This window comes from Anolis sagrei, chromosome 4 (assembly GCF_037176765.1).
Source record: "Anolis sagrei isolate rAnoSag1 chromosome 4, rAnoSag1.mat, whole genome shotgun sequence".
Classification (NCBI taxonomy): Eukaryota; Metazoa; Chordata; class Lepidosauria; order Squamata; family Dactyloidae; genus Anolis; species Anolis sagrei.
Window position 1 is genome coordinate 177,346,580 of NC_090024.1, and position 15,026 is coordinate 177,361,605.

The following is a 15,026-nucleotide window of genomic DNA, read 5'->3' on the forward strand; positions in this document are numbered from 1 at the left end:
GACCCCTTGTACCTCTCCAGCTCCTTCAGGCTTCAGATGAACACCCCCCCCCCCACACACACACACAATTTGGTTTTAGGTGGGCAAAACCAAGATCCCTATCTATGTCTAGTACTCTATGATTCACATCAAAATTGTGATTCCAAACTAAGTGTGGTAACACATGAACCCTTGCAGCTATAAAAAAGAAATGAATCCAAGACAGTAAAATTAAGTAAGTTTATTAAAGCAGAGATAAAACTGGGTAAGCAAAGAAAGCAAGTATACACAACAAAACATGACAAATCCTGTACTAGCAACACCAATCTGCTTAAACTCTACACCAAGTAATCTAGGAGAACATTTAAGCCCCTTGCTAGCATTCCGCAGACCATCTCATCTAGACCAAAAGGAACAAACCCAAAAAGGCATTTACAAGGTTTTATACTTGATATGAGCAGCACCAAAACTGATGACAGGCTACGTTGCAGAAAATGCCTCAAAGAAAAGCAAGCAGCTCCAGCCATTACCCTGATTCACATATGCAATGGGCAGATAGATTGGAAAATACAGCATGGTTTACATCAAATTGAGGCCATATTACCAGTCTCTTCATGTTATGGTCCACTTTTTAGAGGACCATAACACCCACCCATTGGCACTTAACTGCATGCTGGCAAAAATAATATACCAGTTAGGACTACTAGACTTGTATGTTCATAGCCATGATCCTCCTAACTTCATTATATCTGGTGGAAACTGCATGGCAGTGATTCACGAGGAAGTTAGTTTGGAACTAAACATATTCGCAAATATGTCAGAAGGCTTTATTTAAAAATAGTTTTCTGCTCTGTGGAATACATTAGTGTATCCATTATCAAAAATGAAGAAATAAGAGACTGACAGAATTAATCCACTCCAATCAGACAGTATTGCTAACCTAAAATTCAATATTAATAACATTTTAAATTGAATGGTTCCTTCCATTTCTAAAACAGAGAGGCAACTAAATGGCAAGAGAAGGTGTACATATATTTCTGTTAATATTCTTAAAACCTAAACACTGCTATACTAATACATCAATACAAAAAAAAACTTTTTTGCTAATGTCTATCATTATGAAAGATTACATTGGTGATGCTTTCAGTCAGTACTATACTGACACATTGAGCAATAGCGAGATAGGCTGAGTAATGCTCACAGCATGTTTTAATTGAGGTTTCATGCATAGAGAAGTAGCCTGATGTGCAGTAAAAGCCAGAATACAAGAAAGGGATCATGTGTGGTGTTCATTGCATAAACGGGAGAATTGTCAGGCTTTGTCACCATGCATTTGCAGAAATACTTGTTTGTACATGTCTTCAAGTCCTTCTGATTTAGGCCTGAATTTTGTTTCCGTTAAATTAATTTTCTTTTTCTTGCTGTAATAGACATCTGCTTCAACTGGATTACACCTCCTTCTTGGAAGACACAGGCTCAAATCAGATTTCATGAAATTTTGGCCCCACATTTCTTTTGGCCCCACTAGGCTAAAATAAATGTTATACACAAAGGTATGCAATTAAAGCCTAATAGATGGTCTGTAAAATATAAGAAAAAATATACTCTGTAGTGGGAAATCCAAAGTAGAAGAGGCAAAGGCCTATATCAAGCATTGCACTGGTGCTTGATTGCTAGTTAGCATGACAGGGCCTTCTTCCATTCTCCCATATAACCCTCTGCACCATGAAAACCCTGCTCTGATAGGTTTCACAGACCACTCAAAGTTCTACTGACTGATGAAATTGTCACAGAATCAGCCAACTGGATACACAGAGAGAAAAGGGGGTGTTTGGTGCTTTCTAGTTCCTACCCTTTTCAGTCACATCCATGAAATTTGTTCTTGGTATGGCATCATAGATATTTGCCCTTGAAAAGGCAAATACATTTTGGAAGATCACCAAAGGGAAAAATCACACAACACAAAGACCCAGTTTTTCAAAGTCAATTGAAGTGCCTTAGTTACGTTTTATTAGAAGACAAAATAATATAACTAAATGGTATTTCTGTGTGTGAGATATACATAAAACAGGAAGAATTATTCATAATTGTTAATACAGTCAGTTCAAATGGCCGTTTGATATGCACAAAGAAAAATGTTACTGAACAATCTTAAGATGTTAAGTGAAAAAGAATGATGTTTTGGGTCTAAATCATATTGCTAGTCCCAGGCATAGAAGAATCACTTAATATGGGATGAATTCGTTAAGTAATACTTCTATAACTTCAATTGATTCTATATGCCTACTTTCGATAAGGCTAACAATTTGATTTAGGCTTTAGATTTTGAAGATCTGAACAAATTAAGAGCAAAAAAAGTTATAATTATGAATAGATCCTAAGTGACCAACCCTTCTGGTTTTTCCTTGTATAGTTTTAAAACTTAAACATGCCATCAGAACAGCTGTGCAAACATTCTAGCAGGGTTTTGCTAATTATTAATTTCACTAAACTAAGTCTTCCACCAGCACTGCACTAAATCCAAACCATAAAGATCTAATATTTTTACTTTAAAAATTAAAAAAATGATTTCTTTTACATTCGTCAAAGTATACAAAAAGTATGACTGCATGAAAATGTTGCTCAAATTACACAATTTTTCCTGGGGGGAAATAATCATAAAAATATTATCTTCCACCATATCTCAAACAAATACACTTCAAGTCAATGAATAAATAAGCAATTTTGTTACAAAGCTTTTCATAAAAGAATTGTATCACGCAGCTAGAGATATGTGACAAAGGAAAGTCGATGTAATAGCTGCTCTCAAACATGTGATTTCTCAAACTATCTGAACCATTTGAGCATCACACATATCCAATGCCCTGGTTACTTGTAAATATACAAAAAAGTAAGAACAAATGATGCCCACATAACCTGAAAATAAATCCTAAATACACTGATTTGAGTCCAACCTATAGCATTTAGATCCTAATAAAATGAATGGGAGTTTAGTAATAATTAACTTTTTACATTGATTTCAATGAGATGCATGTCCACTGGGCCTTACATTGGACCTAATTCCCAGTCATAAATCATAATCCCTGTAATCCTCAGATACTGCAGTATTTTCTTTAAAAAATGAACCACCCACTCCCCTAATGGGGTTTTCCCATTTTGTATGCTGAATCTTTTCCTTCTCTGAGACTTCAAGTGTACACAAAATAGGGATGGTTGCAAAATGTGGAAAAATGGGTTACTTTCAGGCAGCTTCACTAATACCAGCATGCCTCATAAGTGACCGCTTTAACAGCAACCAGATAAGTAATAAATCCAGGATCAAAAAGGTATATATTGTATTCAGCTGCAAATGCTTGTCATTCAATACAGAAAATGCCACAAGATTTTTTAAAGTAAAAAAATCCACACAATTTGTTATTTTTGGTCCAAAATGGGGGAAGAAAGAAAAACCAATGGGCCCTTTCACATATACTTACAATCTCAATGTGTAGGGTCCCAAAAGTCAAAAAAGAAAAAGAAAACTACTGGTTATGATAATAAGGGGGAAGGGCGGAAGAGAGTAGAGCCAGAGCTCTCTGGAAAAAGCTATGTTAAGCACTTGATTACTAGCTTTGCTTTGCAGTTCTCACTAACTTCAAGTCAGTTGCAATGTCATACCGTATTTCCAAATAATTAACAATTTAACAATTTAAAAACTGTTTTTAACACATAAGTATTTAAAAAGGCATTTATGTCACCATTATAAAATGGTCTACAGTAGCAGCTCTTAAAGCAAGATTCAAGCATGTTTGGAAACAGCATCCACGTAGCAAACTAGCCTTCTTTATCAAAGATGTTCACAACTTTGTCAAAAACCTGAAAGAGAAGAGACATTATAGAAAAGCTTTTTTACATGGATTCAATAATATAAAAAGCCCTGAGAGAATGAGAAGAAAATTAGAGGCACGACTGCTTCTTTCCTCTACTTGCTATGTCCACGAGGCCCAGTCTGGGAACAGATTTTCTTAAGAATCTGACTGTGATTTGCAATACCAAATCAGAATCTATAAAAGGGTGGGTAATTTTGCTAGAACAGAATCTCTTGAAACTCTTAGGCTGAAACACTGCTGCCAAATTTGCTGCTGTTGATGCAGCAACTCTGGTGGCTTTCTATGAGTTGCTAGAAAGTTCTCCTGAACTATGGAGCTCTACAAAGCTAGAATATTTCTCACCTTGCCCTCTCCTAATTTTTAATAAGGATTTAAAACAGATCCCAGTCTTAGAAGTCACGTTTGTACATGGGCTTTATCCTGTACTACGGGATAAATTGCAAGTAGACGTTTCTGCCACATCAACTCCTACATCATTTCTATACACACCTGCATGGCACACTCTACATCTCCATTTTACTCTGGCAGAGTAGACACAATTATCTCTCACAGGGGAGATAATGGGTCATTTGGGATTGGTATTAGAAGCTTCAATTATCAACTTTTATGTTGAGCAGAACAGCCGAATTGAATTGCTTCATATCAATGGCTTGATAACAATATTAACTGCACCATTGTCAAATTATTTCTGTTTAATCATGGAGAAAGAATAAAGTGTACCCCTCTTTATACTCAGTTTCAATCCCAAAAGCCTTCAGAGTTCTTGAAGCTCATTTGTGTTTAATGGATCTTGACAAAAAATGTAAAACCAAACTTGCCTCCTTTTCAACTTACTTCATCAACAGATTTGGAAGCATCCACTTTCCTAACTTTGCCCATTTTCTCATAGAGGTCTATTATGGGCTTCGTAGATTCAAGATATGTGTGAATTCTAGAGGAAGGAGAAAATAAAAGAATGAATTACACACATTTGAAAAGCACCAGAAAGCCAAATAGTGAAAGCCTGTATATGCAGAGTACCTCTTCTCCAAGCTCTCTCTGTTGTCATCAGTTCTGCCACTGCTCTTCCCTCTTTCAAGGCAGCGGTTAATACAGATCTTCAAACAAAGATGGAAAAGGTTAGCAAAACATAAAATCACAAGCAGTAACAGAGGGAGGGAGACAGAGGAGAAATTATGTAAACACGTGTTACTAAGGTAAATGTTTTGAATGTTTGTATAATTTTGTGTAGCACCATTCACAATAATTTAGAAAATAAAAAGTCAAAAAAGGATAAATAAACAGCAAGCAACTGAAAGCAAAAAAAGCATTAACAGATCTTGTTGTTTTACCATACATCAGAAACCATTGTAGCCTGCATTGTATTTGTAGACTGGTTATTTTAGCCCCTCATAATATAATCCCCCGAAAGTAACAAATTTTGGCAACCAAGTGCTAACTGCAAACTTCTATTGATTTTTTTGTGGAAATATTTTATTAGCACATATTACCATAGCTAGGATTTTTATTGCAAACTTTCCCAGGGATTTTCTTCTAGGATTTTCTTCCTACAACGTCATTTGCTTCCTCGGCAACTGCCTTACTAGTGGCCTCCAGATCTCTGTGGTCTTGGAACACAGACTCTTCCAAAGACCACAGATTTGTGTTATTGCTGGCATTGGATATATTTCTGCTGTGACTGCCCCTGTTTCTACCACAGTAATACTAGCTTTTTATCCATTTCATTCACTTTCAATTATTATTCTAATTTGTTTCCAATCTACTGTAAGCACCCCAGAATTCCTAGGATTCTAATTCAGTATAGTGTGATATAAGAAATTATCACTGTACCAGCCAGACATAACTCATACACAGAACAATATCAAAACTGTATCAAATAGGAGAATGTGAACATGAACTTACAAGGTATACTTTACAATTTCTTTCTAATTAAAAAGACAAAATGCTTTCTTAAATGATAGAAGTAGAGTGCAGAATAAAATACTGTAGGAGATTGCTAAGATCATTAATGTCACTTACACATCACCAAATGAGAAATTTTGCATGGACTTCTTGGCTACAGCTCAATGCAACAACAAAATAATATACAGATTACCTCCTAGCTTTTACAACTCTTTGTTTTCTGGTAACCAGCACTTAATGGGAAAAATTAAGAGGGGTATTTTTGTTCTTATTTGTAAGATAGCTGTAAATAGCAAATGTATCAGATACAAAACAGACCAGCTCCCTATGTAAGAGAAATATTTGATGAACTTGATTATCATTTAAATGATATCCAATATGCAGTAAAGAAGAGAGAAAGTCAGCAATGAAACATTGTTCATTGTCACTTTTCACAATACTCAGAAAGTTGTAAATATTCTAATTACCTCATTCTCACAATCAAAAAACAGAACAAAAGACACATCTGCTTTTCCATCCATTGTTTTGTTCCAACCTTGAAGATTGTCTTCATTTCTGGGAAATCCATCTATTAAGAATTTATTTTTCCGTGCATTGGCAGCCATAGTTTCATCCATAGCCTGGTGGGAAATGGACAACACAGATTAAAACTCAATTGTTTGTAATTACAAGTACACACTCCGTGTAAAGAGATGAAAACAACCAATCCACCAATAAATACAGTCTAGAGCAGTAGTTCTCAACCTGTGGGTCCCCAGGTGTTTTGCCCCACAACTCCCAGAAATCCCAGCCAGTTTACCAGCTTTTAGGATTTCTGGGAGTTGAAGGTCAAAACATCTGGGGACCTACAGGTTGAGAACCACTGGTCTAGAGGGTCCTCATGTAAGACATTTTATGACAGATACAGATGTTAGATAAGCTATAATGAATGATTAATCTGTGTTGAAAGGTTGTTTGTTTTTTGTGGTCTTCTCCTAAATTCTGCTGTGCCCAAAGTCACAGAAACTGTCAAGATGACTGCACAGCTTCCAAATATTGTTGCGATGTTCCTCCCAAAGCACTGTTAACTGAACAATTTTCCTCAGGCAGGAAATTGAACTGTTTCTATTTAACTCACTGTTTTCTTTTGGTGGCATTTTCCTTAAACAGAGAGCATATGGGAGGTACTAAAATTTACCAACTGGGAAAATAGGTTACTGGGCCTAAGGTTTGCTTGCTTTCATTTGAATCAGAATTGCCTTGGTTCAGGAGATATGAATATCTCTGTAGTTGGTCTTATAAGCCTTGTTTAGAATGCATACACACATACCCCTTTGAAAAAAATGATCCTCACATTGGGGTTGACTCTCCTGGATTGGGACAATCATAAAGAAAAGGTAATATTTCATAAAAAAATGAAACCCTTTCATTGTGTAGTAACTAATAAACGGGAAATGAAATTTAATCAAGCTATTGCAGTCTTTTGCTTTAGCTTTACAAGGAAAATTGAACATCTCACCCTCTTTAACAAGCTGATTGTTATCTCAACAGGAACAATCTTGCCATCTTTAATATAATTTTCAATAAGCTCTCCATATTGTGACCCTGGTCTCTTTCTCTCATCTCGAAGAAGGTCTCCTGCAGAGAGGTGGGTGTAACCATATTTCTGGAGAAAAATAGACACATTTGGCATATTTAATTACATTTGGTCAACACTGTTTATGAAATTGATATGTATTAACACATGCCAAAAACATATTGTAAAGCACACAAAACATCCACCATAGTAAAAACACTTGAAATAAAAAAAGTTTTGTCTGGGTGTCAAGGCAGATTTGAAGGTGTATAATTTTGTTTCTGGCACATTACTTCTGTCAAAATCTTTTGTTGGGACAAGAAAAACTGGCATGAGTTACATAAGTATGAAAAAACATTCACAAACAGCACAAAAACCATAAAGAGCAAGTACGATAGATTCAAGCTGTTATGTAAATGATACACTATAGAACACCACATAATATCCCTAAACTTTAGAAGAAATAAACTTTGTTTTTTTTAAACTAACCTTTCCAGGATGCAGCAATATCGACAAAACAAAATAGCATTTTGATGCACATATATAAATTCCACTAAGTTCAATAAAATGGCATAGGATTAAAACAGTATTATTCTAGTTATTGCATAATTATCCTCCTCTGCTATCTCTCCCCCCCCCCCCTCTAAATTTAGTGCTTTAGTATTTTAAGGGCATAAGTAGCTATTACATTAACAGAGACAAAAATGTGAACTATAGTAATTTCTATTTCTGTCCCATCCTATTATATTTATTAATGTGAGAGCAATCTTTCATGTTATTTTAATTCCTTGTCTTATTCTTTGAGGGGGGAAATGTACAGTATGTGGAATAATGTTTCCAAACTATACTTTCTTTTTGATGTAGAAGGAAATGACACAAATATTTATATATTTTGGCATTTTGTATCTGTAAAGCCACACAAACAGAACCTGTAGTACACCAGAATTGGTGGGATAAACACACCTCCAGATTTTGGGTCACAGTTCCTATCCGTTCTAACCAGCATAGTCAATGAAAAGATATTGTGGAAATTGCAGACCAACAAAATCTCTAAAGCCACATACTCCCTATCATTATTATACATTACATGTTTTTATTATTAGCACGATAGTTGTACGAGTTTCTAAAGATTGTGGGGAAAAGTATCTGGTAAATCCTGACTGAGCAAATGTACAAAATATTTGCAACCATAGAGCATTATGTAACTCATCAAATAGATTTGTTTGGTGCTGATAGAGATATTTGTTGTTGTTTATTTGTTCAGTCACTTCCAAATCTTCATGACCTCATGGACCAGCCCACACCAGAGCTCCCTGTCGGCCATGGCCACCCCCCCACCCCCCTTCAAAGCTCCTTCAAAGTCAAGCCAGTCACCTCAAGGATACCATCGATCCATCTTGCCCTTGGTCCACCCTCTTCCTTTTTCCTTCCATTTTCCCCAGCATATTTGTTTTCTCCAAGCTTTCCTGACTTCTCATTATGTGGCAAAGTACTTCATCTTTGCCTCTAATATCCTTCCCTCCAGTGAGCAGTTGGGCTTCATTTCCTGGAGGATGGACTGGTTTGATCTTCTTGCGGTCCAAGGCACTCTCAGAATTTTCCTCCAGCACCATAGTTCAAAAGCGTCTATCTTCCTTCGCTCAGCCTTCCTTATGGTCCAGCTCTCGCATCCATAGGTTACTACGGGGAATACCATTGCTTTAACTATGCGAATCTTCATTGCCAGTATGATATCTCTACTCTTCACTATTCTATCGAGATTGACCATTGCTCTCCTCCCAAGAAGTAAACGTCTTCTGATTTCTTGGCTGCAGTCTGCGTCTGCAGTAATCTTTGTGCCTAAAATTACAAACTCTATCACAGCCTCCACATTTTTCCCTCTATTTGCCAGTTATCAATCGGTCTGGTTGCCATAATCTTGGGGTTTTTTAATGTTTAATTGCAATCCAGCTTTTGCATTTTCTTCTTTCACCTTGGTTATAAGGCTCCTCAGATCCTCCACCCTTTCAGCCATCAAAGTGGTATCATCTGTAAATCTCAGATTGTTAATGTTTCTTCCAGCAATTTTAACTCCAGCTTTGGATTTGTCAAGTCCTGCATGTTGCATGATGTGTTCTGCATACAAGTTAAATAGGTCGGGTGAGAGTATACAGCCTTGCCGTACACCTTTCCCGATCTTGAACCAGTCTGTTATTTCATGGTCTGTTCTTACTGTTGCTACTTGGTCATTATACAGATTCCTCAGGAGATGGACAAGGTGGCTTGGTATGCTAGAGATATAGTTTACAGAAATGTTGAGACCATGACTCCTCCATAACAATTTTCTGGAAAAATGCAAAAGGTTACTTCACTAGTTTAGGAACATAAAACACATTGGTTGAGATTCTGAATCATCAGATATAATTATAATAACTACACCAGTAGAGTTATATCAATTTGATTTTGTAGTTTGGGGGCGGGGGGGGGGACCTCAACTTGTTAACAAAGCGAAAACAAAATCTTAGAACTAAGATTAGTCAGAAAAAATCCTTGCAATGTGCACAAAAGCTTAAAATGTTTTGAATGAATGTTGCTTTTAGATAAATGTATCGTTCTAAAAAAAATCCTACCAAGTTACAATTTAAATCAGTGCTTTTCATAAGAAGCTTTACCCATGCAATATTTCTGTCTGCAACGGGAAGATTATGTTGGTATGTAGAACAAACCAAGGGAAAAAGCAACAACAAATCTCTCTAAGACTTAGGCTGGATATACATTGTCATATAAAATCCAGATTATCTGTTTTGAATTGGATTATCCGACAGTATAGACACATATAATCCAGTTCAAATAAAATAATGTGGATTATTTGCTTTGATAATCTGGATTATATAACAGTGCAGATCCAGCCATATCTGGCACTCTTTTACAGAACATAATGACTACAAATGGAGTGCCTGACCCACAGCAGGATATTATACCTTTAAATGCATTTAAGGTGCAAATTTGTGCACATTTGCTTGAACCAGTTGTTCTATAAGTGATGAGCTTTCACCACCTTTATAACTGATTTTATTCAGAGAAGGAAAGACAGAGATATTGATAACAAAGATTGGCAAATGTATGGCTATTTCCACAGGGAAACTGACTTCCACGCCTGCTAAAAGCTTCTAGCACGATCTTCCTTGCACATTATTTGTTATCAGTTGGATATGGCACTCCAAGTGGCCAGCTTCTGGTCAAAGAACATTTAGCATAATGCCAAGTTTTTTAAAAACTTTGTCTGTGTTTTTACATGCATGTTATCTGTACCCCCAACTTGCTTCTGACACGATATATAAATAAATAGTTGGATGACAGGAGCAAATACACAAGTTCAAGGTCCATTACTATTACAAAAGCTATTAAGACTGCTAAATTTCATTCCAGATATAAATGTTTGAGTGCCATGTGAAAAAGAAAGAGGGAATTTAATGTAAAGCAAGACTCCCATTATATGTTATCATCAAACAGAGTGGCTCTTGATGAGATTAAATGAGACAAACTTCTGGATAACGATCAAGAGAGAGCTATATGTGTAGCTAGAACTATGATATGAAACATGACAAAGTGACACAAACAGTACCTTGATATCCTTGCCTCATTTATTTCAAAATATATGAAAATCAATTAATTTTCCTGCCAAAGCAGGGAACAAATTTGGCATTAATATTCCTGAGTTGAGGCTCCTTCCACACAGCTTGTCAAAATCCCTATTAAACTGGATTATATGGCAGTGTGGAGTCAGATAACCCAGTTCAAAGCAGATATTGTGGATTATCTGGCTTGATATTCTCGGTTAAATGGCTGTGTGGAAGGGCCCCGAGTATAAATGAATGCTCCACCATTTGTACTGGATGGCTAATCTTTCCTCCACATGCAGACATGAACACCTTGCTCCTCATAGCATTTGGTCAGTACAAACAATGCATTCTAGTGAATATGTATTATAAAGCTTAAAGTCACGCCAATACTGTACAGTGAATAACAAAGGCCATCTGAGTCATCCTTTATTCTCTACCTAGAGATTCTAAGTAAATACAGGTTTTTTAAAAAGACATTTTAAAAGTTATCTTATGTTAATACCTATTTTTAAAAAGGTAATCTTGCAAAATGATCCCTTCCTGTCTGAAACAACAGGCTTGACTAGATTGCTCTCCAGTAAGGTTTCTATGATAAAAGCAATAGCTATCCTTCCTCCAATACCTTTCAACATGCATTTGTACTTTGACAGTTGGCAATGCTAATGCTGCTTATATAAAAGCCTGGAGCAGGAGTGGCACCAGACTACAATCCCTAGCATTGCTCACTACTGACTGCCTGGCTAATTTGCTTGGTGTATGTAACCCAAAAATATCTGAAAGACCACAATATTCTATCCCTAATGTAGAGAAAAAAGTATTACAACATATTGAAACAAGTTCAAAACTAACAGCTATAGGAGCTACTGAAGTACGGAAGCATGTAACTAGTTTTACACAAATGCTAAAAATTATTTTTCAATTGTTTTCACAACTTTCATAGCATTACAGATCATGACGTTTGTAGCTGGGGAGTTGTAACATTGAACAGACATAAAACCATCCAGATGTAGCATAATCATAACTCTAATTAATTCATTACAATGTAGTGATTTGAACTGCCCCTTGAAGGCAAGCCTAAGGCTGGTGGGACCCTTGGTGAAAAGGAGTTGGACTCATGGCCCTTCTACACTGCCAGATAATCCCGTTCAAAGCAGATAATCTGGATTTTATACAGCTGTGTAGAAGGGGTATTAGAGGATTTCACTCCTATAACCTGATGCATTTTGTGGAACATCTCAGCAAGTGAGAGTCCAAAAGTGGCAGGCTAAACCCCGTAACCTCAATCAATGGCTGATAACAGATGAGAGACTCCCCCCTGAGCAAACAGAAGACTTGGAAGGCGCTGAACAGACTGTGCTCTGGCACCATGAGATGCAAAGCTAACTTTAAGAAATGGGGCTACAAAGTGGAGTCCATGACATGTGAGTGTGGAGAAGAGCAAACCACAGACTATTTACTGCAATGCAGCCTGAGCCCTGCCACATGCACAATGGAGGACCTTAACACCAGAGGCACTCCAAGTGGCCAGCTTCTGGTCAAAGGATTTTTAGTATAATGCCAAACTTTTAACTTTGTTTGTGGTTTTTTATACATTATAACTGTATTCTCAATTTCCTTTTGATACGATAAATATGCATTTTGTAATTTTCCCAACTTATGGTCCTCTAGATGCTTTGGACTTCAACTCCCTGAATTTCTGATGGTTGGCTAATCTGGCTGGGGCTTCTAGGAGCTGAAGTACAAAAGCTCCAGAGTTGGGAACCATTTTCCTAGACCCAAAAGCCTTGCTTCTCATAAAACTCATTCAGTTATAAACATATCAATCAAAGGTTTTATTGTAAAGGACACCGCTCATCAAGCCTTCTCTAGCAATCCGTTTGTCTATGATCTTGTTGCTTACTGTTTCCTATATGTATGTTCAGGTGTGCAGCTTCCTTTACTCTGTGGTTTCTGAGAAGTTATAAAAGGGGCTGCAGACCTCTCTCTCTCTCCTTTTGACTATGTGACCTGTTGATAGCTGTTTTGTTACAAGAGAGATGTCCATGCTGGCTGGCACAGGGTCATTCCACACAGCCCTATATCCCAGAATATCAAGGCAGAAAATCCCACAATATCTGCTTTGAACTGGGTTACCTGTGTCAACACTGCCATATATTCCAGTTCAAAGCGGAAAATGTGAGATTTTATTCAGCTGTGTGGAAGGGGCCACTGAGAACCACCTCAAAGATATTTGAAACTGGACTAATAAGATTTTGCACCTGTGTATGCTGAACAAGTGAAAGTTGTGAGTAAACGAAATAAATATTTCCATCAAAGTCTACTCCATCTTTGTCTCTTGAGTGCATGATATGAAACAAGTTGTTTTAGGGGAGATACTCCAGGAGATAATGCCAGATTTTTACAATGCCAACACTGGCAACAAAGATCCACATAGTTAAAGCAATGGTATTCCTTGTAGTAACCTATGTATGTGAGAGCTGGGCCATAAGGAAGGCTGAGCAAAGGAAGATGGATGCTTTTGAATTGTGGTGTTGGAGGAAAGTTCTGAGAGTGCCTTGGACCGCAAGAAGATCCCACCAGTCCATACTTCAGGAAACAAAGCCTGACTGCTCATTGGAGGGAAGGATAGTAGAGGCCAAGATGAAGTACTTTGGCCACATCATGAGAAGAAAGGAAAGCTTAGAGAAGACAATGATGCTGGGGGAAATGGAAGAAAGAGGGGCTGACCAAGGACAAGATGGATGGATGATATCCTTGAAGTGACTGGCCTGACCTTGAAGGTGCTGGGGTTGGCAAAGGCCAACAGGGAGCTCTGGCTGGGCTGGTCCATGAGGTCACAGAGTCACAACAATTTTTTGGGCAAAAAAAAAAAAACACTTCTAAAGCTCTGCTGTTTTATGCACTAGCAAATATGTTTTCTGACAGATCGGCGATTGCAGGTTATTCAGTCTAACAACGGAACCCATTGCCTAGCATAATTATATGTGGTTGTCTACTACAAGAGGAGATTCCGCTCTAAAGAGTTTTTTTGGCTCTCTAATAGCCTTTGCTACAGGGACCCTGATCTCTAAGGTGAAGCCTCAGTTCATGCGGGGCGATGCCGATGGGATGCATACTTTTCCCTGAGACATCGGCATTCCCCTTAAGAGCATGCTGTGCGACGATTCGCTACCACTTTTGGTATATAGACCTCCTCCTAGTGTTTGAAAGCGAAAGCCTCTTCGACCCCAGCACCACCAATCTCAAGTTGACGTCCCCTCCCCCCCGCTCCCCTCGGGTCACGCCAAGTTGAACTGATCAAGCGCGACAGATCCCGCCGCCGGCCGAGCAGGTTCTCTGCGCGGCGGCGCCCGTTGGGAATGAATGGGAGGCCATGATCCGGAGGGGCTTCGCAGGAAGGCTCCTTGGGCGCCTTACCTCCACGACGCGGGCGCACTGCGTCCCCTTCCCGGCCCCAGGTCCGCCGAGCACGAAGACGACCACGGGCTTCATGAGGAGGAGCCGCAGGCGAGAAGGGGAAGAAGACGCGGAGAGCGGAGCGCCGAACCGAAGAGCCGAGAGGAAGCAGCGACAGAACATGCGCCGGAGGCCGAGGAGGAAGGGCCCGCCCTCGCCGCCGCCGCCACGGAGGCCACCTCACTGCTTGGGCCGGCTGAGCTGGCGGCTGGAACGTCACCAGGAAGGGAAAGCGCTTCCGGGTGCCCTGCCCCCCCTTCTCTTCCTTCTCCTCCCCCCGGATTGGAGGAAGAAAGAGCGAGATGGCGCGCGAGGCCCGGTGCCGAAGGGGCGTGGCCAGAAGGAAAAGGGCGGGGCACGTACACAAAAGATATGGATGTTCATGTGGGCCGTCCAACCACTTCTGACTTCTGGCAACCCTATGGAAAACCCATCACAGGTAAAATCTCTTTGCCTTCCTCTGATGCTGAGAGAGTATAACTTGACCAAGTTCATTACATGGCCAAGAAGAAATTCAAACTGTAATTCCTGTTGTGAACTACAGACAAACATCTTGACAGTCTCTGTAGACATATTCCCAAAGAAAATCCCAAAATGGACAGATTTTGAAGTGACTGGACTGACCTTGAAGGAGCTGGGGGTGGTGACGGCCGACAGGGAGCT

The 15,026-nt window shown here is 38.7% G+C and overlaps 1 protein-coding gene across 1 annotated transcript; it reads right to left on the reverse strand.

The window, feature by feature from the left end:
• Positions 1–205: 205 nt before the first annotated feature.
• Positions 206–14,679, reverse strand: CMPK1 (cytidine/uridine monophosphate kinase 1). Its single transcript, XM_060773463.2, has 6 exons — positions 14,325–14,679; positions 7,249–7,395; positions 6,218–6,370; positions 4,869–4,945; positions 4,683–4,779; positions 206–3,834 (listed from the first exon to the last, which is right to left on the reverse strand). The coding sequence occupies exons 1-6, from the start codon at positions 14,484–14,486 to the stop codon at positions 3,793–3,795; spliced, it is 678 nt and encodes a 225-aa protein (XP_060629446.2). The 5' UTR covers positions 14,487–14,679; the 3' UTR covers positions 206–3,792.
• Positions 14,680–15,026: the final 347 nt, after the last annotated feature.